Source organism: Antechinus flavipes, chromosome 1, assembly GCF_016432865.1.
Source record: "Antechinus flavipes isolate AdamAnt ecotype Samford, QLD, Australia chromosome 1, AdamAnt_v2, whole genome shotgun sequence".
Lineage (NCBI taxonomy): Eukaryota > Metazoa > Chordata > Mammalia > Dasyuromorphia > Dasyuridae > Antechinus > Antechinus flavipes.
In genome coordinates, this window is record NC_067398.1 from 718,687,459 (window position 1) to 718,715,076 (window position 27,618).

General features: G+C 55.8%; 1 protein-coding gene across 6 annotated transcripts in view; it reads right to left on the reverse strand.

Annotated features, from left to right (window-relative positions):
* The window catches only part of ARVCF (ARVCF delta catenin family member), a 283,940-nt gene that overhangs the window by 31,535 nt on the left and 224,787 nt on the right, over positions 1–27,618 (reverse strand). For 5 of the 6 annotated variants that reach the window (XM_051973221.1, XM_051973220.1, XM_051973225.1 and 2 more), the window contains 6 exons: positions 25,303–25,928; positions 21,178–21,677; positions 17,598–17,781; positions 10,748–10,865; positions 9,475–9,646; positions 5,861–5,878 (listed from right to left, as the gene is read on the reverse strand). In XM_051973221.1, coding sequence (XP_051829181.1) covers positions 5,861–5,878; positions 9,475–9,646; positions 10,748–10,865; positions 17,598–17,781; positions 21,178–21,677; positions 25,303–25,928 — 1,618 coding nt within the window. The remainder of the gene's footprint in view (positions 1–5,860; positions 5,879–9,474; positions 9,647–10,747; positions 10,866–17,597; positions 17,782–21,177; positions 21,678–25,302; positions 25,929–27,618) is intronic. The other variant, XM_051973222.1, reaches the window with a different exon arrangement.

Genomic DNA, 27,618 nt, shown 5'->3' on the forward strand with positions numbered 1-27,618 from the left:
CCCAAACGAGAACGGTCTGAGGCAGGACACCTGCAGCTTCTTGGCAACTCAATGGCCCCAGTAGTCCGGGCTGGAGAGTCTGGTCTCCCAGGGATGACCTCTCCATGGTCCTGACTTCCACTAAGAGCAGCCCAAGGGGACGCAGCCATGTTACATTTTGGCTTTCTCTGGGCGGCCACGGAGCACGACCCTCCTGGGAAGGAGCAGAGGAGTTGCCAGGAGCCGCCCGGGTGAAGGGACTCCCTGGAGGTCTGGCTGGACTCTCTTGGGCTCCCCACCCCCTCAGTGGGCCGAGCCCCCAGCCTCTCAGCCCCGTTCTACACCTGAGGAGACCAAGGCTGCCGGGACTTGATTCCAGGCCTTCCTGCCTCGAGGCCGGCCCGGCCCAGGGGCCCCTCCCCAACCTTACACCCCAGAGAGCTCAGTCTGAGAGGGCTAAGCAACGCCCAGGTCCTCCAGCAGGGGAGCACCTGACATGGAGGCGGGCGCAGGCCCAAAGGCGTCTCTACCGAGGTTCCAGATACTCCCGAATACGGGAGCGAGCGGCGTTTGCAACCAGCTACCTGAATGCCTCACTTTCTCTTCTTTTAGTTTTATTTTTGATTTATGGAATCAATTTTTTATGACATAGTGTGATAAAAAATGATTTTCCGTGAAACTGCAAATCCTTTGGGCAGGACTCGCGACTCCTTTAAAACAGACAACAACGTTAGCGTTTGAGCTTATTTTTTTCCTCCCCAACAAAATATTTATTATATATGTATATATGTATGGATACACATACACACATATGAAACATATTTGACATTTATTACCTATATATTATATACAGATATATTATCTATATCTATTCTCTATATAATGTGAAATAATTCTCTCTATATTTCCCTTCTTTCTATCTCTTCTCTCTATATAATATAAATTTATTCTCTATATATTCCAGTTCTTTCTATATTTACATGTAATGCAAAATTATTCTCTATCTATTCTCTATATAATGTAAAATAATTCTCTATATTTCAGTTCTTTTTATAGCTATTTTCTATATAATGCAACATTATTCTCTATATATATTTAGTTCTTTCTATATTTTATAATGCAAAATTCTTTTTTCTCTACTTCAGTTCTTTCTATAGCTCTTTCATATATAATGCAAAATTATTCTCTCTATTTCAGTTCTTTCTATATCTATTATCTATATAATGCAAAATTATTCTCTATATTTCAGTTCTTTTTATATCTTATATATAATGTAAAATTCTTTTTTCTCTACTTCAGTTCTTTCTATAGCTCTTTCATATATAATGCAAAATTATTCTCTATATTTCAGTTCTTTTTATATCTATTCTCTATATAATATAAAATTATTCTCTATGTATTTTGGTTCTTTCTATATTTTATATATAATGTAAAATTCTTTTTCTCTACTTGTTCTTTCTATAGCTCTTCTATATATAATGCAAAATTATTCTCTATATATTTTAGCTCTTTCTATATTTTATAAATAATGTAAAATTCTTTTTTCTATACTTCAGTTCTTTCTATAGCTCTTTTATGTATAATACAAAACTACTCTCTATATTTCAGTTCTTTTTATGTCTATTCTCTATATAATATAAAATTATTCTCTCTATTTTAGTTCTTTCTATATTTTATAAATAATGTAAAATTCTTTTTTCTCTACTTCAGTTCTTTCTATAGCTCTTCTATATATAATGCAAAATTATTCTCTATATTTCAGTTCTTTCTATATCTATTATCTATATAATGCAAAATTATTCTCTATATCTCAGTTCTTTCTATATTTTATATACAATATAAAATTCTTTTTTCTCTACTTTCAGTTCTTTCTATAGCTCTTCTATATATAATGCAAAATTATTCTCTATATTTCAGTTCTTTTTATATCTATTCTCTATATAATGTAAAATTATTCTCGATGTATTTTAGTTCTTTCTATATTTTATATATAATGTAAAATTCTTTTTCTCTACTTCAGTTCTTTCTATAGCTCTTCTATATATAATGCAAAATTATTCTCTATATTTGTTCTTTCTATATTTTATATATAATGTAAAATTCTTTTTTCTCTCCTTCAGTTCTTTCTATAGCTCTTCTATATATAATGTAAGATTCTTCTCTCTACTTCAGTTCTTCCTCTAGGGAGAGAATTTGTTCCTTAGAACGACTTCCTGCCTTTGTGAGTGCCTGAATTGAAGCCAGAATAGGACGCTCAGTCAATATAAGATGCCGTGTTGACGGCCGGGGACCGAGGCCCTAAGAGCATCTGCCAAACGGGCTCGTGATGGGCACTGGGTTTGGCAGCGTGCCCCCCCCCCCCCGTCCTCCCCCCCCCCTTGCTGCAGTTTCCTTTCCTTGAGAAGTGATGCTCGTCCTCGGAACAGGAGGGAGATTCAGAAGGTCCCAGCTCCTTCAAATATGCCATGCGGTTTGTCGACCGCCCCCTCCATCTCTCCTCCCCCATAGAGATGAGACCCCCGGACTGACCTAGAGCCCCAGCGGACACAGACGTCCCTTCCCGCGGTCTGGCTCCCTACGGCCCAGCCCCTGCTCTGGGAGCAGCTGAAGGGAGGCTCTGGATTACAGAGCCGGGCCTGCGCCCCAGGGCTGCCAGCTGCCCCCCGCCGGGTCCCAGTTCTCCCAGATCTCCCGCTCTCCTTCTGGGAGTCTCTGTGCCAGGGGCCGGGCCCGAGGAGCTGACCGGCAAGGCTGGCTGGGCCTGTTGTGCCCCTGGGAGCTGCACGGGCTGGGCTCCTCTCCTCTGGGCGGCTCAGGGCAGAGAGGCTGCTGCCTTTCCCCAACCTGTGACTGCCTCATTGTGGGTGCCCACAAACGGGGGTTACCCCCCAACTGACAGCTCTGCGAGCTTCTGGGGCCAACAATCTCCCCGCCACCCACTCCCTGAGGCCAACCCGTGGGGGACGGGCCTTCCCCTTGGCCACACGTCCTTAAGAGCTGATGAAATGAATTGGGCAGAAGGTGGGCCACCTCCTCCTCCTCTGGGAAGCCCTCCAGTTTCCTCCAGGCCTTGCTGCTGCTCTGCCTTCCTCCTGTTCCCTTCTCACTCTCCTATCCCCCCCCCCCCGGGGCACAAAGCTGGCCCTGGGCTCAGGAAGACCAGATTTCAAGTCCAGCCCCTGACAAATACGGGCGAATCGGCCCAACCACTCAGGGCTCTCCAAGACGAAGTTGGGGAACAGGTGGTGACCTGCATCGGCAGAGGGAGTTTTCTCTCCTTGGGATTCCGGGCCAAAGAGATCACAGACTGGGCCCTTCCCTATCAGAGGGCAAGGCCCGCGCCCCATCCCAGAGCCCTGCGGCTCCCATGGGACCCATGCTTAGGGAGCCAGAGCTTTGTGCATCCGCCTGGGGCTGGAGTGTATTCTGCAGTGATCTCCCCATGGGGCCACCCTGACCCTCAGGTCTACAGGCGAGGAAGCCGCGTTGCAGCCACGCTGCCCCGGGGGGATGAAGTCGGCCTGCACTGAGACCGACTCTGGGTGCAAATCTCCCCGTGGAGCCCTGGAGTCGCCAGCTGGGGGCCGGGAGCGCAGCTCCGTGCCAAGGTCCCCGGGCCCTCGATAAGCTCCTACAAAGAGAGGCCCCGGCCTGCAGAGAACACAGCGGGAGCCCCGGGGATGAGCTGAGAGCAAGGGCAGGGGGTGGCCCAGGGGGGGCTGCAGACCCTGCCAGGCAAAGGGGTGAGTTCCCCTGAGCTCCCAGAGCTCCGACGGGGCCCTCCCGCCTGCCCGGGAGCTGGGCGCGGACACCTTTTCCGAGCTACAACCCACGGAAGCTACTCCCGACTTCGTCCTGGCGGGCTGGCCCGAGCCCGAGCAGACGCCCGGAAAGGCACAGGCTCCCCCCGGCCCCCCTCTGCCTGCGGGGCTAGCACCGCTGCACCCGGCACGCACAGGGCGGGCTCGTGGGAAACCCAGAGGCAGCCAGACCTTTCACAAGCCCCGACGCTGTGGCTGGGTTCGAATCCTGCTTGGGAACGATCAGATATCGCTGCCCAGCCTGCCAATGACTGTCCCACAGTAGCGCTCTCCGCTCCCTGTCTGGGCCCCCTGCTCCCCAACCCCCTCCTCGGGTCTCAGAGCCCAGCTGCAGCTGGCAGAAAGCTGCTGGTCTTCCCTGGCCATGGATCTTGCCGAGAGGGACGCTTTCCCTGGCCATGGTGCTGAACTCCACTCCAGCCAGGCCCTTCTTCCCAAGGCCCAACACCTGGCCCAGGGCTGGCTGCCAATCAGAAGTCTCAGCCCTTCTGGAGGCTGTGCTAGTCCTTCTGGAGGCTGTGCTGGCCTTTCCAGAGGCTGGCCCTTCATGAGGCCGCCCGCCAGCCTTGAGCCAACGGAGTACTGTCAGGCCCTGCCCTCACAAAGGTGCTGTGAGTGACTTCTAAAGACCAGTTATGGACCTGAATGATAATAGCTTGTATTGGAGAGAGCATCCTCTCAATGCCCTTTAGGGCGCCATTATTCACTCATTTCAGTTAAGTCTGCCTCCTTGTGCTCACATCTGGGGTTCACTAGGCAAAGAGACTAGAGCTGTTGGCCATTTCCTTCTCCAGCTCGTTTTACAGATGAGGAAACTGAGGCAGATAGGTTGAGGTGGCTTGCCCAGGGCCCCACAGCTAGGAAGTGTCAGATATAAAGTCGGGAAGAGGAGGTTCCGTCCACTGTACCCCCTGAAAGCATCTGGCCTGACTTCCCTGGGCTGCAGTCTGTCAGCACGCCCATTTTACAGATGAGGAAATAGAAAAGCAGGAGATCCAATAAGCTTTTTGCAATTAAGCAATAGTTAACGCCAGAGCCGGGGGACAAACCCGAGCTGCCCTCCAAGGCCCACGCTCTCGTTGGCGCGCCCGGGTCAGAGACGCCCAAGCCCACCGAGGTGGGAAAAATCACCTGAGAACAAGGGTAGAAAGCGTAGGGAGGCGGAGGGCAGCACAGGCGGCTCCAAGGGAGCCGAGAACAGAAGCCACCGGCGAGAGTGTGAGGGAGCCTCCCGCTTGAGCTACGCGGGCAAACAAGAGCCAATCAGTAGGGTGCCGGCGAACCGCCCGCCAGGGCGTGCTGACAGAACGGCCTCCTGCGGCCTTGGCGCCAGAACCAGGAGGCACTCACAGGATGCCCCTTAGGGAGCGGGATGCTCGTGCTCTTCTAAAAAGGGGGGGCTGGCAGAAGAGAGCATGATTCTCCATACGGGGGCAACAATGATCCCATCAGTCCTCTTGTTCTAGATCCTAACAGTGCTTCTAAAAGTGCAAGCCAAGATGAAGGGTTTGGACCGTCTATGTTTTCTCACTGACTCACACTGAGATTACAGGTGACTGTAAGATTACTAGATCCTTTTCCATTGAATGGTTTATTAAATGATCTCTGCCCCATTTCACTGACTTTTTGGACCCAAGTTCAGAACTTTACATTGATCACTACTGAACTCCAGGTCTGTTGAGAGATCTCTCCCCCATTTCATTGACTTTTTGGACCCAAGCTTAGAACTTTACATTGATCACTACAGAACTTCTTCCAGCAGTTTGCTCTCATGTCTCACCATGACAGGGGGATCACGCTGGGTTCTCGGGCCTTGCTAAACCAGAAATGCTTCGGGAACGGCCGGTGACAGAGCGTTCACCTGAGGAAGGCCAAGCTAACCACGGGGGCTCGTCCCCGCAGACGCGTTTTGGTAACTACCGTGATCTGCTTCGGAGAAGGGCCGCCCTGAGGGAAGGGAGCTGGGGGCCGGGGGCCAGCCTCATCCCGACCCTCTGTCCAGGGGCCCCGGACAGCGAAGGAAGGAAAAAGAACAGAGAGAAAAGGACACAGGAACTCACCTTGACTGAACCAATCCTCTTAGGACCAGAAAAGCAGCAGAGAAGGAAACAAGAGTCACAGAGAGGAGAAATAGAGGCACTGATGAGAGGCGTAGTCCATGGGCCTGGCTTCCCCACCCCCACCCCCAGGGGCCGGGCCTGCTCTCCCCATGGACCCCGGAGACGCCCTCCCCCAGCGCCCGACTCCCGGCTCTCTCCGTGCCGGTCTGGGCCGGGAGACCCCCTCTCGGCACTTTCTCCGACAGAGGCAGCTGAGGGTTCTGCCCTTGGCATGAGTTCCTGCGGAGCCCCAAGGAAGGAGCACGGAGGCGGGGCAGGGGGCCCCCCACCGGGCAGGCTCGGAGATATAAGGGGGGAGCCCTGGGGGCTGAATCCCGGGGTGGTGGGGACGCCATCAGCCCGAGGAATTCCCAGGGGAGGAGCTCCCTCCACCGGTGCAGGCTGCCACCCCCTCTGCGGCCCAGTCTGGGAAGAGCCGAGGATTTGCTTTTTCTTTTTGTGACTGATTTCCCCTGCTCAGTGCTCTGGCTCCCTCTGGGGTCCCGTGGGTGGGATTCACGTAAAAACAGAAGCCCCGACCAAGGCTCCAGGGCCTCCCCAGCCTGGCTGCCCGGGGCTCCCGGCCCTCTCGTTTTAGAAGTCTGACGGTGAACGTGAGTCACGCGGCCTTGGGGAGCACAGGCGGGGGCGGGGCGCTCTCTCCCCGGAGGCCGAGCTCCATTCTGGGTTTCTCGAATCATAGGAAGGAACTCGGGATTTTTTGGTCTTCCCTTTGGGAGCTAAGGAGAGGAGGCAGGAGGTCTCTAGTCTTCCCCAGTGGCTGAGGACCTGTGCTAACGGATCCCAGAGGCCCCTGTGACCGGGAGCTCATTACCGCCCCCTGGCTGAGGACCTGTGCTAACGGATCCCAGTGGCCCTGTGACCCGGAGCTCATTACCGCCCCCTGGCTGAGGACCTGCACTATGGGATCCCCAGTGGCTGCCCAGGACCTTTACCCAGAGGCCCCTGTGACCGGGAGCTCATTACTGCCCCCTGGCTGAGGATCTGTGCTATGGGATCCCCAGTGGCCGTCCAGCACCTTTACCCAGAGGCCTCTGTGACCCGGAGTTCATTACCGCCCCCTGGCTGAGGACCTGCACTATGGGATCCCCAGTGGCTGCCCAGGACCTTTACCCAGAGGCCCCTGTGACCCGGAGCTCATTACCGCCCCCTGGCTGAGGACCTGCACTATGGGATCCCCAGTGGCTGCCCAGGACCTTTACCCAGAGGCCCCTGTGACCCGGAGCTCATTACCGGCCCCTAGCTGAGGGACCTGCGCTATGGGATCCCCAGTGGCTGTCTAGCACCTTTACCCAGATGCCCCTGTGACCGGGAGCTCATTACCGCCCCCTGGCTGAGGACCTGTGCTATGGGATCCCAGTGCCGTCCAGCACCTTTACCCAGAGGCCCCTGTGACCGGGAGCTCATTACCGCCCCCTGGCTGAGGACCTGTGCTATTGGATCCCAGAGGCCCCTGTGACCGGGAGCTCATTACCGCCCCCTAGCTGAGGGACCTGTGCTATGGGATCCCCAGTGACCGTCTAGCACCTTTACCCAGAGGCCCTGGGCCAGGGAGCCCATTACCGCCCCCAGAGGCAGGTTGTGGAGATCTTCCTGGCACTAAGCCTTCCTTCCAGCTGGCTAAGAGATCCCCCAGCACATAATGCGTGGGAGGGAGCAGGGGGCAGAGGACGGACTGAAGGAGACAGATGGCGGGCGGGCCCCCATTTGCTTGGGGGGGTGTCCTGGCAGCGAAGTGCTCCTCTGAGCCGGCAGGAGGAGCGGGGCCCGATGCCCCCGAGGGGATCAGGGGAGGGGGCTCTGCTGTGTGGGGTCTCGGAGAGGTCACCTGCCCCGATCTCAGAAGCCTCAACCCCCGGCCACTCTTTTTCTAGGGGGCAGCCCGGTGGTGCAGGGGTTAGAGCGCTGGGCCTGGAGTCGGGAAAATTGGTGTTCCAATCCCAGGCTCAGACACCGCCCGGCTGTGAGATCCCGGGCAAGTCCCTTAAATGCTGCCTGCCTCAGTTTCCTCAACTGTAAATGGGGCTCATAACGATGCTAATCTCCCAGGTTCCATGGTATTTGTCTAGTGCTCAGCACGCGGAGGAAGCACCGGGTAAGTGCTTACTGTCATTTTGATCATTCCCTGTGAATTGAGCAGCCAGATAGTGCAGTGGATACAGCACCAGCCCTGAAGGCAGGAGGACCCGAGTTCGAATCCAGCCTCAGACACCTAGCCCTTCCTGGCTGTGTGACCTTGGGCAAGTCACTTAACCCCAATTGCCTCAGCCAAAAATAAAAATAAATTTAAAAAATTATTTCCTGCAAATTAACTCGGAAGATTCGTCCTCAGACCTGGAGCACAATGAGATGCCGTGAGAGGGTGGGAGGGGGTCGGCTAAAGAGAGGGTGCAAATGGCAGCGCCCACTGAGGGGGCAGGGGAGGCAGCAGACCACCCGGAGAGGCCGGGCCCCAAACCAGTGAGGCCCCGAGAAGGCCCTGGGGGTCCGGCTGGAGGGGGCGTGAGGAGGCCCAAGGACTCCTGCCCAGTGAGCGGAGGGGCCCTTGGGGGCCTGCGGGGGGAGCCCTCAGCAGCTCCTGCCATGCCCCCTGGGGCACAAAGCTGCCCCCCACCAAGGCAGGGGACACACGGCGCCCTCCCTGCTTGTCCTTTAGCGGCCCAGGACCCAAGCTCTGAGCCCAGGGGCCCAAGGGCTGAGATGGAGAAGCCGGCTCGGCTGAAACGGCTGCCCCCAAAGCCCCTGCTCCCGGCCCAGAGGCCACTGGGGACGGCGTCCTCCATATGAAGAGGTCAGGCTTCCCGGAGGGAAGTCAGGGATTCCTCGGGGTCACTGCCTGAAGTCAGGGGCCTCGCTCTCTCCCATCTGAGGTCAGGGACCCCGAGGGGTCACTGCCTGAGGTCAGAGGTCATGTTCTCTGCCATCTGAGGTCAGGGACCCCAAGGGGTCACTGCCTGAGGTCAGAGGTCATGCTCTCTCCCATCTGAGGTCAGGGACCCCGAGGGGTCACTGCCTGAGGTCAGAGGTCATGTGCTCTCCCATCTGAAATCATCTGCCCAGGGGCCCTTGAGGGGACAGACGAACCTCCAAAAGCCTCCCTCAGCCTCTGACCAAACAATCCCCTGCTTCTCTCCTGCTGGATGTGCTCAGGGAGACGTCCCTTCTAAACCTCAAACACGGGCCCTTCTCTCCAGCAGAAGCAGCCCCCAGAGGGTGACATCACAGCACAGCCGACCCCACTTCTGCTGACGGGGAGACGGCAGCCCCCTGTCTGAGAGCGGGCAGAGCCGAGAGCGGGGGCTCGGGGACCATCCCGGGAAAGGCACCCCTGCCTGACTCGGCCTCAGTTTCCTTACCTGCCAAATGGGAGCAAGGGCACCGATTGCCACCTTGCATGGCTGTGGTCAGACCCTGGGAGAAAGCCCGAGGAGGAGGGTGCTAACTGGGGGCCCAGAGGTCGGGGCTCCGAGCCGAGCAGGGTCAGGCCAGTGAGGAGAGCAAGGCGGCCCGGCCCGCGGCCCTCCCGGGGCCCAACGGGCCCGGCTCACACACACCTTTGGCTTTCTTGCTCCCGAAACAGCTGGCATCGTCCTTCTTCCTGCGGGGCAGCGCCCCCGTGCTGGCGGCCTGGCTGCCCTCGGGCTCCTGGTACTTGTCAGCGCCCGGAACCTCCTTGTGCACGTGGTAGGACAGGTTCCGCATGATGCACACGCAGTTTTCCACCGACTGGGGAGAAGGACGGGAAAGGGTGTGAAAAGAAGGGGAAACGAGGGTCTCCAAGACACTGTCCAGCCCCGACACCCCCTGTTCTAGGCCCCTCCCAGCCCCGACACCCCCTGTTCTAGGCCCCTCCCAGCCCCGACACCCCCTGTTCTAGGCCTCCCAGCCCCGACACCCCCTGTTCTAGGCCTCCCAGCCCTGACACCCCCTATTCTCGGCCCCTCCCAGCTCTGACACCTCCTGTTCTAGGCCTCCCAGCTCTGACATCTAACATCCCCTGTTCTAGGCCTCCCAGCCCCGACACCCCCTGTTCTAGGCCCCTCCCAGCTCTGACACCATCGCCCCTCGGGGCAGCGTTCGGCGTCCTGGACGTTGGGTCCAGCGCGACCTCCCAACGTCCCCCTTTCGCTCTTGGATCCGCTGAGTTCCGTACAGGAATACAAGAACCCTGCTCTCAGGACCAAAGGAACGGATGCCCTGCCCCCAGCCGGGGAGAGCGCCAAGGCCATCGAGTCCGCACCCTTCACTATGGATGAGCAAACTGAGTCCCAGGGACAGAGAATGGCCTGTCAAAGGTCCCACCTTCAATAATAAATGAAGGTGGGATTCAAACACGGGCCCTCTCCTAGGAGGTCACCATTTATACATTTTCTTCCTATTCAGGCCCAACTATTTATGTCCCCTCCCCCACTGGACTGGGAACTCCTGAGGGCTGGGGGCGATGATTTCGCTTTACTCGGTCTCCCCAGTGTTGGCACATAGTAGGTGCTTAATAAATGCTTGTTTCCGTCTCACCTTCAGGTGTTGCCACCCATTTACACTCTATCTCATCCCTCTGTCTAGTAGTCCATCTCTAATCTTTATATGCTATTTTCCCCATCAGACCGGGTACCTCTGGAGGCCAGGGATGACAGTTTTGTCTTTTTTAGTTTCCCTGATGCTCGCATACAGTAAGTGCTTAATAAATGGATGGTAACTAATTGACTGATTTCTACTCGATTTCCTGTTCTCTTCCCTGTAGAGACCCCTGACCCAAAGGAGCCCCTGAGGACGGGCGGTCACCCGGTCCTCACCCCCCACGACCCCCAAGCTGCGTGGAATCATCACCTTGTTGTCGGTATCTTTCTTGCCGATGGCGGACTGCAGCGCGTGGAGGAGAGCGTCCACCAGCCCGTCACACTCCCGAAGCCGCCGGCGCGCTTCTGCCCCATCTGAGCTCACGTTCCTGGGGAGAGCAAGGGATTCTGGTTACCCCACCGGGCCTCTGGGAAGCCGACGGCTGCCCGGCTTTAATCCACTCAAAGGCCTGGGACTCGGGAGACCTAGGTCAGACTAGGGAATGAGGCAGTGGGGGCCAGTGGTGAGACCCCTGGCTCTGGGGTCAGAGGACCTGGGCTCCAATCCCAGATGGGTCCGGCCCGGGCAAATCAGTCCTCTGAGCTTCAGCTTCCCCTATAAAGTGAGGGGATTGGCTCCCATGGACTCTGGGGTCCCGTCCAAGTTGGGCCTTAGGAACAAGCTGGTCGACCTCGGGGAGGATGGAGAGAGCATCGGACCGGAAGCTCGAGCCTGAGCCGGGGCTGGCCTTGGGGACCAAAATCCTCAGAAATCCTAGGAATCCAGGCCTTGATTAAATTCAGGGATACAGAGGGAGGGGGCTCACGAGTTTCCCTGTGCCAGAGAAGGGCACGGCCTCGTGCCCCACTGCCCACTGCAAGGACCCGAGTGTCCCAAGCACCAGGCTGTGGCCCCGGCAGCAGTGAGGGGACGCCGCCCTCTTCCCTCAGGTCTCGTGACAAGGTCTTTTCTGACCCTGATGCGCCAAAGGGCCGGGCAGGCCTTAAATCCTGTCCTTGCAGCACCAAGGCAGCACCGGCTCCCCGTGCCCCAGACCTCGGGCAGCCCGGCCCGGCACGAGGTCACGTTCGAAGGCCAGTCTCGAAGGCCAGCCCGGCTCCTTCCATTGCACACGCTCCCTCTTTTCTCAGGTCACAGTCAAGCGTGGAGATGACACAGGCTTGAAAGCACGGGCCCTGGATTCGAATCCAGCCCTTACTTTTGTGACCTTAGGCCAGGAATTCACTTCACCTCAGCTGCCTCCTCTGCAAACAGGGGGAGAGAGACCCCGACCAGCTCTAGATTTCTGAGCGTAGGACTCCGGGTTAAGGAATAAATTCGCTCTGTTCTGAGTCTGTGTCTAGACGGGGCCACGCGCACCCTCCCTCTTCCCGAGCACTGAATGTTTAGAAGCGTTTTCTTACCCATGATCCTTCTGAGGGCAGCTGGGCAAGGGTTAGGGGGCTCACTTTGCAAGGGAGGAAACAGAGGCCCAGGAGGCTTAGTTAGGGCCAGAAGAGACCACTGTGCATTCAGTCCCAATGGTCATAGAAGGGGAAACTGGGGCCCGAGTAGCAGAGAACCCCACAGCTGGAACCCCAGAGGCCATCTAGTACCCCCCCTTCCAGAAGGGAACTGTCAGCGTCCTCGGACACCATATCTACTCGTCTTCCCATGGGAGCAGCCCAAGGACTTGGCTGGGGAAAGGGACCAGGGACACGTCTGGGAGGCAGCTCAGGTCAATTAGCCTAACGGAGGCCCAGAGGGGACCAGGCCTTGGCCAAGCTCAGAGAGACAGATCTGGCCGCGGAAGCCAGGTCTGCACGTTCCCCCATCCCTGCCGCTGTCTCTCCTGGCAGGGACTCGGCAGAGGACCCAGGAGTCCGGGCTCCCGGCCCGCGGCCCTTCCTCTTGGCCATCAGGCCCGACACTCCCTCCCTGCGCCTCCTCCCAGCTTTGCCCCGTTCCCAGTCAGGCCAGTACTCGGCGTTCCCTTCCCTTCCCCAGAACATTCCTGGGGAGGAGGCGGCGACCCCGTGTCCCTGAGCCGGGGGAGGGGCAGGCCCAGCTGGTTCTCTGACCCTCGGAGGCCCGGCCAGGGTGGGTCCAGGGGCAGGGGCCGGGTCCGAGCCGCCCCCGGGAGGCTGAGAGGAGCGGGGGAAACATCCCGCTCACCCCCCGGAAACCTGGCCCTCGCCCCAAGTGCCTGCTGGGTAAGGCCTGACGGAGGGAACAGGGAAGGGCCAGACGGACGGAGGGCAGCCCCTCCTGCTGGGGCCGCTCCTCCGCGCCGACGGGCAGGGCCCGGGAAAGGGCCAAGGAAAAGGACACGCCCGTTACCCTGCACTGGAACTCGAGAGGAGCCGGGGGGGGGGGTCCAAGGGCCACGCTTGTCGACTGACTGATACCCCAACGATCACAATTATCATTATTCCGTGTAACCGCATTCTACTGCCTGTTATTCAGTCACGTCCGATTCTCTGTGACCCCGTCCGGGGTTTTCTCGGCAGAGACGCGGGAAGGGTCGGCCGTTTCTTTCTTCGGCTCGTTTTACAGAGGGGGAAACTGAGGCAGACAGGCTGAAGTGACCCGCCCAGGATCACACATCTAGGAAGCGTCTAAGGCCGAATTGGTCACGCAGATGCCTCTGGCCGCTCCCGGCCCAGTGCTCTGCGCATTATGGCGCCCCCCAGAGCCCTCATGTTGCCTTAGCATGGAAAAAAAATATGTATCTCCCTGCCAGAGGTGATCTCCTTCAACCCTCTCCCATTACACTTGGGGAAACTGAGACCCCAACCAGTCAGGGGACACAAGTCCTAAGAGGGAGAGCTGGGGCTTTATTCTGATGCCCCCAGAAGGAGAGCGTCGCATGAGGGCAGGGACTGTTAGCTGAGCTTTGCGTCTCCAGCACCGGGCACACAGTAGGTGCTTACTAAATGTTAAAGCAACCAAAACACCTTGGCTGCTCTGAAGGCCCAAGGCTCTGGAGACTGAGCCCTTCTGTCAAGTCAAGTTAGCCAGCATTTATGAAGCACCTACTGTATGAGTATACACAAAACAGACCCGAGGATCTTAGGATGACAGATTTGGAGCCAGAGGAGGACGAGACCTTAGAGAGCGCGGGGTGAGAAGCCAGAGGCCCAGAAAAGAGTTATTCAGGGTCAGTGGTGTCAAAGGCAGAATCTGAACTCAGATCCTCCCGGGATCCACTCTAGAAGGGGGCCACCAGCTTTCCTGTCCATCAAAGTCCCAGAAAATATTGCAGTGGCCCTCTGGGAACACCAGGCACTTGCTTCACGTGTCATACACACTAGGTGCCAACTTTACGTGGCATCGCACACACTAGGCGCCAACTACATGCAGAATTGCGCACACTACACACTATCTTTATGTGGCATGGCACACACTAGGCACTATCTTCACATGATGTTGCACACACTAGGTGAAGACTTCATGCATTATTGCACACACTAGGCGCTATCTTCACACAGCATCACACATATTAGGCACCAACTTCACACGGTATTGCATACACTAGGCGCCGACTTCATGCAGCATTGGGCATACTAGGTGTTCCTATAAATGCTGGCTGCTCTATGGATCATTCCCATTTACAGAGGATCAGACTCCTCCACCAGTTCGTGGGAATCTGAGGGGAGATTTGAACTCGAGCCTTCCTTCCAATCTAATGAGAATACCCTCTCCATAAATATTATCCCCATTTCATAGATGGGAAAACTGAGGTTCAGTGAGTTACTTGTCTGAGGTCACCCAGACGGCCGGGGTCGCCTCTCGCGCTCGGGTCCATACAAAGCAGGAGCAGCCTTCCTTTTCCTTCCTTTACAATACCACCTCCCTGCAGGCAAACAAGGGGCTGCTAAGCCCCTCCGCCACTCCCATCTCCTTCAATCGGGAAAGGGCTCCTTGGGGTCTCCCCCCGGGTTGGCTCCTCTCGGCTCTCTTGGCATGCCAGGATCCCTCAGCCGCGGGCACCCCCGGGCGGGCACAGGTGGAGATTCATGAAGGCCTGGGAGTGGAGGATCACTGGGGCCCCCGACGCCACCTCCGGCCTCTCTCTGAAGACTCCCGGGCTGGGGGGGAGCACCGCCTGCCACCGTAGCCCACCCTCTTTCAAACAGCTCAGGGGGAAGAACTCCTCACATGGAAACGAATGACCCGCCCCCAGAGCTGAAGGGGGGGGGGGTCCTGTCACCGCCTCCTCCTCCTTTGGGCCTTGCCCTTTATACTGAGCTCGTGCTTGGTCATCAAACAGTGAAATCCGTGAGCAGCCACGGGCGAGAAGGAGGCTGGTCCCGGGAGCCTCTGGAGCCCCTCCCAAGCAGAGCTGTGGGGACTCTGGGTGAGGAGCTCTAAGGCCCGCCTCCAGCCCTTCCGTGCCTTTTCATTGGGCCGCTATCCCCAGCGGCCTGTCAGAGCCTCTCCCCAGGCCTAACTGCTTTAGGAGGGCGTGGGCTTTGTCTGTCCACAGCCCCACCTGCTCTGCCCTGAGAGAGTGGAAGCTTCTTGAGGACAGGCCTCAGCCACGCTCGCGTTGCTGGCCCAGCCCCCAGGGGGCGGGCAGCTTTCCGCTTGTCATTCAGGCTTTTCTGGTGGACTCTCCACTATTTCCTTCCCCTGGCCATTTTACAGATATGGAAACTGAGGCAAATAGGGTGAAGTGACTTAGTCAGAGTCATACAGCTAGGAAAAAGTCTATGGCCATACATTTGAACTCAGAGAGATGAGTCCAAAAGACTCTATCCACTGAATCATCCCACTTCCCCTAGGCTGGGATACAGTAGGAGCTTAATAAATGCACGTTGACTGACCCCACAGGCTCCAGATGATGAGGACTATGGCCAGGGGAAAAATTCACCACCTTTTTATGGCCTATGCCTAATGTTCCTCCAGCTCTGACATCCTCTGTTCCAAGGCCCCTCCCAGCCCTGACATCCCCTGTTCCAAGGCTCCTTCAAGCTCTGACATCCCTTGTTCCTTTAATCTGTCGGGCAAATTGATTTCACCACCAGCTGATAGGGCATTTGTCTGGAAGCGCCGGGTCACCCCCCTCGTGGAGCAGGGCTGTCTCCCGTCCAGGCCCAGGGAGGCCTGTCAGACTGACCCATGCAGACCACTGGCCCCCACAGGCACAGAGAGGAAAAGATGAGGCACGTGGGCAGCAGATCCCGGCCTGGCAGAGGGCACAACTTCACCATTCTGACATCTGCTAATTTTTCCTCATTTACAAATGAGTTACTACTGGCAAAGCATTTGCCGCAGTTCCCAGAATATAGTAGGCACTTAATAAATGCTGGTTCCCTTCCCCCCTTTCTTTCCCTCTGCCTCACGCAAATGGGCAATCTTCTTGCCTTAATGCTAATGTTGGGGGCAGTGAGGTGGCGCAGCGGATAGAGCACCAGCCCTGAAGTCAGGAGGACCCGAGTTCAAATCTGGCCTCAGACACTTATCACTTTCTGGCTGTGGGACCTTGGGCAAGTCACTTAACCCCAATTATCTCAGCAATAAATAAATGAATAAAAATTTTAATAAAATAAAATAACTTAAAAATGCTAATGTCAATCCTTGGAACTATCAAGGAATCAGAGAGGGGTCTTTAGAGAAGAAGGGGCTAAAGAATAGCCCTCGGTGCCCCGGACGATCCGAGTCTCCTCTGGCCCGCATGAATCACGTGCTGGGGTCCTGAAAGAACTGCCGTGATTGTTGAGTGACTCTCGGTGATACCCAAAAGACTGCAGATACGGGGGAAATATTAAAGGCCTCGTGACGGCCAAGTGTGGTCCCTAAGGATAGGCCCGGGGCCTTGACTGGAATTCCTGGGAAAACCCTAGAAGGAAGCCTTAAAGAGACTGGAAAAGGAAGCAACGGTCGCTAAGATCCAGCCTGGCCCGTGTGGAAGGGGTCACGTGGCCGACCCTCGTTTCTAGAAAAGGACGAGAGCCGTGGGCCGGACGAAGCTACAGTTAGGTGGGATCTGTAGGACTCCCGCTGGGAGGAGTCACCTGGCAGCAGTTTAACCTCTCCTCCTCCCACCCCTCTCATCAGTTCCGTAACCGTGAACCGAGATCAGATCGTCTGCCGCTGTTCCTGGACGGGATGGGTCCATTTGCTCCCCGCTCACGCTAAGCTAACTTTCCAGACCAAGCGCCCTGCCCACTCCCCTCCTCACAATGGAGGTACTCGAGGGCAACCTCGTCTCTGCTTTCCCATCTGTACGGCTCTATCTTCCGGCAAGCTGATCTGGGGGGGATTCCATCGCTCGGTGTCTATATGCCGCGGCTGTCGGTGATTATATTGAGGGCTCATGGGAGTTTAGCACAGTGCATACAGAAAATGCTTAATAAATGCTTTTTCTCACGTTCAAACAACCTCCTTTGGTCTCAGTTTCCTCATCTGTAAAATGATACAGCTGAACTAGATGTCAACCCTTGAAACATCTATTAAGCACTAATTATATGCACTGGTGCTTAATAAATGCTCACGGACTAACATTGGGCTAAACACAGAGAAAGGCAAGTTCCTGCTCTCAAGGAGCTGACGCTCTAACGAGACAAGCAACATGCGAACCACTCGAAGGTCCCTTCGAGCTCTAACCTTCCGATGCTAGGTAGCTCAGTTCCCTCATTTGTTAAATGGTAACAGCGCCTGCCTCTCAGAAGCCGCAAGGCCCCAGTGAGATAGTGTTGGTAAATGCTCTGTAAATCCCCCAGCGCTACAGAATGAGAGGCATTGTTGATCCATTCGGCAGATGAGAAAACTGAGGCCATCAGAGAAGGGATCTGGCACATGACCAGCCTTATATGAATGAGTAGCAGCTTCTGGGCTCTCCCTCTTCTCTTTGCTCCTTTCCTTCTCTCTGTCTCTGCTTGTGTGTGTGTGTGTGTGTGTGTGTGTGTGTGTGTGTGTGTGTCTTTTTCTGTTTCTGTCTCTCTATCTCTGTCTTTCTGTCTCTTTGTCTCTCTTTCTCTCTGTCTCTCTCTCCCTCCTCCCCATGTCTCTCTATTTCTCTGTCTCTCTGTCTCTGTCTCTCCATCTATCTCTCCGAGGTCGCAGCCCTCTCCCGGCCACATCCGGTACCTGGAGGGATCCCCTCCGGCCTTACCTGAGGCACCCTGACGTGTTCTTGAAGACCGTGGTCCACTCGGCATCTCTGGGCTTGGAGTCCTCGTTGGGCTCGCTCTCCCAGCCCGAGTGGGGGACGATCACCTCGTTGGTCAGGGTCTGCAGGCCGTGGTTGATGATGACCATTTTGAGGGGCTCATAGGAAGACAAGTTCCACAGCGTCCCTGAAAGACAGGAGGTGGCGACGGTTCAGCGCACTCCGGGGAGCTCCACTGTCCGCTCCGGGGTGGGACGGGAGCAAGCGGGGGAGGCTGTAGAGGCCCACTTAGCCTGACAGACAACTTCCCCAAGGAGAACAGGCTGCCCAGGAGGGAGCGAGCTCCCGTCCTTGAAGGTCTCCAAGCAAAGGCCAGATGACCTTGAGGAGAGTAGTCTTCCTGTGGTCCCTTCCTGCACTCACATTCGGTGACTCTCTACACCTGGCAAGTGCCCAAGGCCACATGCAAGCAGGCGGCACCAGTGAGCACGGGAATGATATCAGAGAACCTGGTGGTGAATCCCAGTTTGGGCACATACCAGTTTAACTGTATGAAGAGATTTGGGCAAATCCCATTCCTTCTCTGGGCCTCAGTGACCTGACCTGTAAAATGGGGTTGCACAGCACACACACTCAGATATCACAGGGTTCCTGAGAAAACTGAGATGACCGACTTATCAAGGCCAGCATTTACTAAGGGACAGAGAGTGCCTCGTCCCTCCGTTCCACTTGACCAATGCTGACTCTCCGGAAAGAACAGACATTCCTTTGGCGGGGGGAACTGTCTCATTTTTCTGTCTATCTTAGGGATCTGAAGTCAGGAAGCCCAGTATCCAAATCCTGCCTCGGACAGGCTCGTGAGTCACCTGACTTCTTATTGGCGGGGCCTCAGATTCTTCATCTATGAAATGAGGGAGTATAAAAAAGCCTCACAAGATCGTTGTGGGTCTGAAATCAGATCCCGGGCAGAAAGGATGCTCTGAATTCAAATGTAACTAAAGAAATGGCCGTTTAAAACGGAAGCTTTAAAACTTCCAATTAAACATCAAAATCGAAAGCTTGAAAGTCAAAGGAGAGATTAATAAAATTGAAAATTAAAAAAAATCTCATCGCATTAATAAGTGAAACTAGGGATTGACTGTTTTTCTTTTTCAAGAAATAAATTAAGAATTGTTTTTCTTTTTTAAGAAACGTCCATTATTATCATCATTGTTCTAATGATTCCCTTGACAATCTAATGGAAAGCTGGCTGGAAAATCAGATCTTGGGCAGAAAGGATTCAAATGTAAAAAGAAATGGCCGTTAAAATGGAAGCTTCAAAACTTCCAATTAAACACCAAAATTGAAAGCTTGAAAGTCAAAGGAGAGGTTAAAAATTTGAAAGTTAAAAAAACTCACTGCACTAAAAAGTAAAACTAGAAACTGATTGTTTTTTCTTTTTAAAGAAATGAATTAAAAATTGCTTTTCTTTTTAAAGAAATATCAATTATTATCATCATTGTTCTAATGATTCCCTTGACAATCTAATGGAAAGCTGGCTGGAAAATCAGATCTTGGGCAGAAGGGATTCAAATGTAAAAAGAAATGGCCGTTAAAATGGAAGCTTCAAAACTTCCAATTAAACCCCAAAATTGAAAGCTTGAAAGTCAAAGGAGAAGTTAAAAATTTGAAAGTTAAAAAAACTCACTGCACTAAAAAGTAAAACTAGAAATTGATTGTTTTTTCTTTTTAAAGAAATTTCAATTATTATCATCATTGTTCTAATGATTCCCTTGACAATCTAATGGAAAGCTGGCTGGAAAATCAGATCTTGGGCAGAAAGGATTCAAATGTAACTAAAGAAATGGCCGTTTAAAACGAAAGCTTTAAAACTTCCAATTAAACACCAAAATCGAAAGCTTGAAAGTCAAAGGAGGGGTTAATAAAACTGAAAGCTAAAAAAAATCTCATCCAACTAATAAATGAAGCTGGGGATTGCTTTTCTTTTTAAAGAAATGTCCATTATTATCATCATTATTCTAATGGTTTCCCTGGCAAGCTAATGGAAAGCAGGCTGGAAAAAGGCCAGAGACCTGGATGCCAGCTGATGATAATTAGGTGGGTGCCCACAGAGAAAACCACTCAACTTTCTGAGCCTCTGTGTTATCTCCTGGAAAATGGGGGAAATCATTCACACGGTCCCTCCTCCCCTCCTCCCCAGGGCTGTTCCAAGTAGAACAAGCCGTTCTAGGAACCTGGAAGCATTCTGGAATCACAAGCAGCCACGGGACCGTGAAAACCACGCGGGATTAGACGGAGGAGCCGGGCAAAACGTTCCCTTAACCTCGCCGGCTCCCGTTCGCTGGACGTTCAGGGGCCGTGGGGGCGAACCCAGCGCCTGCCTGACGGGGCCGACGCAGGCTCTGGTCTGTCCCTCCGTGAAGTCTAGTTACACCCTAGTCCGAGTGGCTATTGTGACAGCGATGGGGATACAGAGGAAAATGGCTGCCTCTCTACAACATCCAGGCCTCCTCAGCGCGGCTCCCTCCAGGGACAGGGAACTCACTCTATATACTTCCAATATTATAGATAGTAACTGTTGGAGAGCCCTCCCCCCCCCACACTGTCCTTGCCGACCCTTCCACACCGATCTCTGGCCGAGACCAGAATGGAACCAAATCTTCATTGGGAATGGACAGAGTAGCAGTGAACTCCGCTTCGGTCCAACTTCCCAGCCTTGGAGCCGGCCGGGTCTCCACGCCCACACGGGGCGTAGAATGGATACTCTTGGGGGGCAAAGGCTTTTATTTTTATCTCAACCACTTAACTCACTAAAACTTAATGAGTAAAATAGGAAATTGCCTTTTCATTCATTCCTTCATCTATTCAGTGCCATCTGAAAAGTTCTGGGCTTCTGGAAAGTGCTTAAGATCCCGGTGACCACCACCATGGGCCACAGGGTCAGGCTCGTGGCTAAGGGCCAGCACTGAAACCGAGCGGGAGTCGGGGCAGGGGCGGATGTGAGGGAACAGCGGGAACAGGGACAAGGCTCGGGAATGGAATGGTTAGGATAGGGAATAAAAGCTGGGGGTGCAGAGGAAAGTCTGGGGATGATGGGGATGCAAATGAACACGGGAATGGGTCGGGGGTGGGGGTGGGGAGAAAGGAAAGAGACGTGACTGGGGACAGAGTTGAGGGAAAGGGTGAGAATCTGACTGGAAATGGGGTGAGGGCCAGAAGGCAGGAGAAGGAGCTAAATTCAGTACGGAAAAAGAGCTGAGAATGAACATGGGGTGAACCTGGACTTCCGAAAGGAAACGTGGGACGGGGATGAAGCCCGAGGATGGCCGTGCGGAAAATTGGGAATGGACCGGGGCTGGGCGAGGGGCTGAAATGAGGATGGAGGAGAAGGGGATGAGAAGAGGAACGGGGAAGGGTGGAAAAGGAAAGGCCGAGAAAGGCAGGGGAATGGGGAGAACGCAGATGGAGGATGAGCATGGGTGGGAATTGGGCGAGAACAGGGGATGGGCTGGGCCAGGGGCCAGGAGGAAGGGGGGCTGGGTGTGGAGAGCTTGACCACTCAGGGAGCCGCCTCCCCACTCACCGGTGATGAGCTCCCGCACCTCCATGTCGTTGGTCTTGCGCAGGAGGCGGATGAGGGCGGGGATGCCGTCGCAGCCTTTGATGGCCACCTTGTTCTCGTGGTCGCGGCCGTAGGAGATGTTGCGCAGGGCGCCGCAGGCGCGCCGGTGCACCTCGGCCTTGGGGTGGTCCAGCAGCCCCACCAGGATGGCGATGCCCTTCAGGTGGCGCACGTCCTTCTTGATCTTGTCGTTCTCGTAGCACAGGTGCTGCAGGTAGGCGGCCGCGTTGGACTTGACGGGGTCGATGGGGTGGCTGAGCATGGCGATCACCTCCGGCAGGTCCGGGTCCCGCCACCGAGGGTCCTTGCGGATGCTGTCGATGGAGGGGGAGCGCTTGCCCAGGCGGTCGATGCTGGCCATGCTGCCCCTCTCGGGCTGCGCCAGCGGGGCGGCGTAGCCGCCGTGGACGTAGGGGATCCGCTCGTCGATCATCTCGCTTTCGGACGGCTCCTCGTAGGCTCTGAGGAGGCGAGGGAACAAAAGGCGATGAGGAACCTCTGCCCCGACTGCCCGGGCCGGGAAGGGGGAGGCGGAGCCTAGGGCCAAGAACATAAACCTGCCACGTCCTGTGGGACCCTCACAGAACGCGGTCACGCCACGGGTTCCTCGCCCCGGAGTCCCACCGCTCTAGGGGCCGGTTCCGCCCATAACCACCTGACATCTCTCCTCTAGACCTCCTTGCAGACCTCCTGAATATCCCTGCAATGCCCCCGGGAGTCCTTTCAGCTCTCTGCGTGGTCTCCCGAGACCACGTGCCTCTTGGGAAAAGAGACTTTTTTGTCTTCCATTCTATCTCCACACAGAGCCCAGAACACAGTAAGCACTTAATAAATGCTTTAAAAATGTTGGATTTGGCAGGAGGGCAGAAGACCTGGGATCAAATGCCATCTCTGGGATGCGACCCCTTGGAGAAGTCTAGTCCCACCCCTGAGCCTCAATCTGCTCCATTGCGAGTGATCGGCAGAGCCGAGGGGATGGTCCAAAGTGGACGCCATGATCATCGTTCATGATTATGTCGTGCCAGGAGGTCCGTGGAGAGCTTCACATACATTAACTCATCTGACTCTCGTGATGCCGGGGAAGGTGCTTTCTTGCCATTCCACAGCCAGGGAAACTGAGGCAGGCCGGATTTATGTGACAGAAGACCTCGCATTCCCTATACTCTCACTAGCTTCAGAATGAGCAGAGCTGAAGGGACGGCTATATGGTGCTCAGGATAGGGTGTCTGGAGTGAGAAAGATGTGGAACACAGAGTCTGTGACCCTGGAAAAGTCCCTTGGATTATGTCTACCTCGGTTTCCTCATCTGTAAAATGGGGATCTGGAAATAATCATTGTAAAGTGCTTTACAAATTTAAAGCGCTCTATCGATGTAGTTGCTATTATTGTAATGAGTCTGTTCCTCCTGCTCCCCATCCAGGTAGGGAAACGCGTCTGTGCTGCATTTCCTGGCACAGCCCCGGGCAGCCACCTCCACACAGTGAACAATTCCGGGCTGACAGACAGAGAAACGGGGGCCTGGGGCTCCGTCGGTCTGCTTGGGCTCTGGACCTTTTCTTTTCCCTACTCAGTATCTCCTCTTTGAGCACCTCCTGTATACAGTCGCACTGGCCAGTGACAGAGAGTGGCAAAGATGGGGAGGAAGGACCTGATGTGCACAAAGCACCGGGTCCTAGGGCAGGGGAGGGGCCTGTTGGGAAGCCTGGAAATGACTTCCCAGCCCGGGCCAGGGTCCGAGGATCCAGAGCTCTCTATCAGTGACTCGGTGCAAGGGGGGGGCGGGGCAAGGAAGGCTTTGAGAGGAGAGGCAGCTTTTAGTTAGGCCTTGAAGGTTGGATTCTGAGGCAGTCAAAAAGGAAAAGGGAATCCCTGGAGTAGGAAACAATGTGAGCAAAGGTGCAGAGGTGGGAAAGTATGTAATACAGCCAGAAAAAGGGGGAATCGCCACTGACAGAGGCCTAGAGAGATAGGCTGAGGCCCTGAATGGCGGCCTCAGGAGCCGGGATTATTTAACAGGCCACAAGAGCTGCTGAGAGGTTTGGGGATAAGGGGGTGGGCAGAAAGAGCCATGCATCTGGACTAAGATCAGCAGGATTCACACTGCAGTTTTACCACAGCTGGGGACCTGGGGACCCTGCCAGCCGCAGGCCCTCCTCTCCCACCTACTCTCAAATGAAATTCACCTCCCATTTGTTCGGTCCACGTTGTCCCTGCAGGTGGAAGGGAAGCTTCTCGGTCTGTTAGCTTTTCGTCTTTGTATTCCCAGGGAATGCATTCAGTAAGTGCTTAATAAATGCTTAAAGAACTAAAGTGAACACGACAGAGCCGTTTCCTTTCTTCCTATAAAAGGAGAGGTTTGGATGTGTGCCATCAAACAGTACTTATAAAGCACCTACTACGTGCCGGGCACCGTGATAGGTATTTAGAACAAACACCGGCTCCCAGTTCCGCCCAGGGGAAATAATCCTGGCCTCCAAGAAGCCTAACCCTAATGGGGGCAGCTAACGGGAGCAAGGGCCGGGGTAGGGAAGTTATCCTCTAAGGCAGACGTGCCGGCTGTGGGACCCTGAGCAGGTCCCCTTGCCCCGTCTGCCTCAGACTTCTTGTCTAAATTAAGCCAGAGAAGGAAATACTGCGGCGTCCTTGCCAAGAAAACCCCAAACGGGGTCAAGAGTCAAGTGCGGTGGAAAGAACTAAAAAAAACACCACGTCCGTCGGACACGGAACGTGCAGAGAAGAAATGACGTGGAAAGGGGGTGGTTGGGGCCGTCTGTCACTCAGAGGGCCCTCGGGGGGCCCACCTCAGGGCAAGCGGCCCGGGCTCGGCCTGAGACGGTACCGGGAAGGCCTGAGGGGAAGCGGTGGGGAACGGGCCGCCACCACAGACCGTGGCTCCCGCCCCTCCTGGGAGTCTCCGGGCAGAGGCCAGATGCCCACGTGGCAGAAGGGACTCGGGCGCTTCTGGGTAGGCCCGTACGGCTTCTGAGGTCCCTGCCAGCTCTCCAAGCGTGGACACAAATGCTCCGGAAACCCACAAACCACCGCAGCAACGCTGAGAGCGGGGCCCAGGTGTGCCCAGTTTGAGGAGAAAGGGCCAGGAGAGGCGTACGACGGGCTTGGGTTCGGGAAGCCTCGAGTTCAAATCTGGCCCTAGACACCAACTAATCACTTAGTGGCATTATTTGCCTCAGTTTCCTTGATCTGTAAAATGGGAGCAATCACAGCGCCTTTTCCCGGGCTTGTTGCAAGGATCAGATGTAAAGCGCTGTAAAGCGCTCGGCACGGCACCTGGCACACAGTAGGTGCTGTAGAATTGTCGGCTATCATTATCATTGTTATCCGTGGGCGCCATAGTGCGCAGAGCGTCTGGCCTGCAGTCAGGAACACTCATCGCCCTGAGTTCGAATCCGGCCTCAGACACTTCCTAGCTGGGTGACCCCGGGCCCATCTTACTTTGTGTGCCTCACTTTCCTCTTCTGTAAAATGAGCAGGAGAAGCTAACGGCAAAGCCAAGAAAACCGCCAATGGGGCCAGCGAGCGTTGGAAAATTGGCCCAATCGTGGCACCCTCACTCAATAAACTCCCGGGGCTCCCCGTGGCCCCACGATCCCATCCACAGAGCTCTGCTTGGCCTTCAAAGCCCTCCATCGACCGCCCCCTCCTCCCTTTCCGTCTTCTCACACCTCCCTCCCCGTCACATCCGCTTCTGGCCGGGGCCCCCTCTCGGCTCTGGGCGTCCTCCCTGGCGTCCCCTGTGCCCGGACTGCTCTGACCACGGAACCTCCCTGGCTTTTGGTAAGTCCCAGCTTACTTCCGATGCCCCCTCCTGGGCTTTCCTATCGCTCCTGCTTTGATTTAGATATAGACACAGATACGCATACGTACATACATGTATCTATACTCACATACATGTGTGTATATAAATATATGTGTATGTGTGTGAATATATACATAGAACACAGTCGGTGCTTAATAATTGCTCTCTGACCAGCTGAGGTTCAGGAGCTGGGAAGAGCGGGGGGCCCGGAGCCTCCGAGGAGCGGGCGGATTTTCCCCCCGGCCCCGAGCCCCGAAGGGGGCGGTTACCTGCCCTTGTGCGGCCGGCCTCTCTCGGGGACCCCCACGGGCAGCCGCCGGTTCACGGTGGAGTAGTCCGGGTCCAGCTCGTAGCCTTCGTCGTCCACGCCCAGACTCCTGTTGTCGTCCTCCAGCCCGTAGGGCTCGGGCTGGAACCTCTCCGGCTGGGAGCGGCCGCCCACAGTGAGGTCGGGGCCGCCGCCCCCGGGGGGCGCCTGGGGCTGGGCCCCGGGCGGCCCGTAGGCCTCCCTGCGGCCGGGCAGGGTGTAGCTGCCGTCCTCGGGCCGGTAGCCGCTCCCGGGGACGTAGGCGTAGCGGGGCCGGTAGCCCACCCCGCGGGACAGGCTGCCGTAGCCGTCGGGCAGCTCGGCGCCCCCGTAGCCGGCGCCGGCGTCGTGGGCGTGGAAGGGGCGGTAGGGCCCGTCGGGGCCCTCCCCGTAGCTGTTGTAGGAGCGGGTCAGGGTGGAGGAGGCCTGGGGCGGGAGGAAGCGCTCGCCGTTCTTCAGGTAGCGCCGGTCGATGGAGTCGGTGTAGCTGCCCAGGGGCGGCGAGCCGTCCAGGAGCGGGAGCCCGTCGGGGCCCAGCGGAACCTGGCGCACCGTCCTCGTGGTCACCGTCTTCACCATCTTGGTGACCTGCGGGGAGAAGAGAGGGGTCAGCGGCCGGCCCGGGACCCGTCGGACCGAGCGCCTCCGGCCCGCTTCCCCGCCCCACGCTTTCTCGGCGTCTTTCCTTACTGCCCCCCGGCCCTTCCCAGAGATCCCGGCAGAGCCTCCTCGGGCGACAAACAAACAGTGCGCCAAGGGAACGTCGCGGAGGGAGGGAGGCTGGGCCTCGCCCCCACCCCCACGCTTCCCCGGGCCGGTTTGCTGCACAGGCCATGTATAACCGCTGGATGACCCCGTCCGGCCTTCAAATGCCCCAGCCTCCCTCGGGAGGAAGGGGGGAGAGGCCCCAGACTCCCGCCATTTCACAGCCTCACCAAATCTCAAAATCCAAAAGGTGGAGCGCCCCACCCACATCTCCTGCTTCACTCTGCACTGGGTCGTTAATAAAGCAACAAGCAATTATTAAGCACCTGCTGTGTCCTTAAGGAGCCCAAATTCTAAGGGGGGAGACTTCCTCATGCACACGACACCTTTACACCCATTCTCCAGCTGGACTCCACAGTGTAAGGTCAGCCTGGGCAAGCACACCCACATCCCCCCTCCAGCTTCCTTTTCTCTTATGATCGGGGCGGACTCTTCCGCTCCAGCCACCAGGCCTTTGCCCGGGCTGTTCCCTCTGCCGGGTGTGCTGTACAAATGCCAGCAGCCGCGCCAGCGGGACCTCCTGGCAGATTCCTCCGGGGATGCCCTTCCCCCCACACTCCAGGCATCTTAGCGACCACCTCCTCAACAACGTCCCTGACGAGGGAGTGTCGGCCGCGGGCGGCACGGCAACAAGTCCCAGGCCCTGAGTTCAGATCCAGCTTCTGTCACTGAGTACCTGGCAGCTGGTGATGGAACGCAGAGAGATCCAGCCTGGAGGCAGGAAACCCCGCGTTCCCTCCAAACCGGACACTTCCTAGCTGTGGGACCCCGGTGAGTCACGTGACCTGCCCGACCCGGGGTCCTCAACTACAAGATGAGGAGCAGGAGGACAGCGGCGGCCCCGCCCGGCAGCCCGTGAGGATGCCATGAACTCGGGCCGGGGCCCGGCACACAGTAAGCACTTAATAAGTGCTTGTTTCTTATCGCACGCTATTTTCCAAAGTCACAAATGAGATTCGTGTTAAACTCCCAAGAGGCTAAAGATGAAAGGGAAGAGGAAGTTCAGGAGCATCTCCTCCTTTCCCCAGCGGGGGGCAGCAGGCCCCTGTCCGTGGTCCTCAGCTCAGCCATCGTCAGGGCCGGCGAGCCGCGGCCCAGGCGTGTGTTGGCGCGGCTCAGCTCGGGCCTCGGCGGCCTCTGCCGCTGGCCTCCGCTGGCCTCCCCGGCCCTCGCGGGGCTCTACCCGTGGCCCGACTCGGCGGCCACAATGGGCTGGCCGGCCCGGCATCCCAGTTCCGAGGGTCAAGCAGCTGCGCGGTCGGTCAAATCAGGAGTCCGAAGTCACCTAATCTCTCTGAGCCTCAGTTTCTCAATCTGTAAAATGGGGTGGCGGCACATGGAATCAATAGGGGCAGCCAGGTGGCAAGGTGGTATATAGAACGCTGGACAAAGGAAAGTCACTGATCTCTGAGCCTCAGTTTGAATATAAAATGGAGCTGGTGACATGGAATCAATAGGGGCAAGGTATGTGGAACACCGGACCTAAGGGGAGAAAGGCCTGAGTTCAAATCCA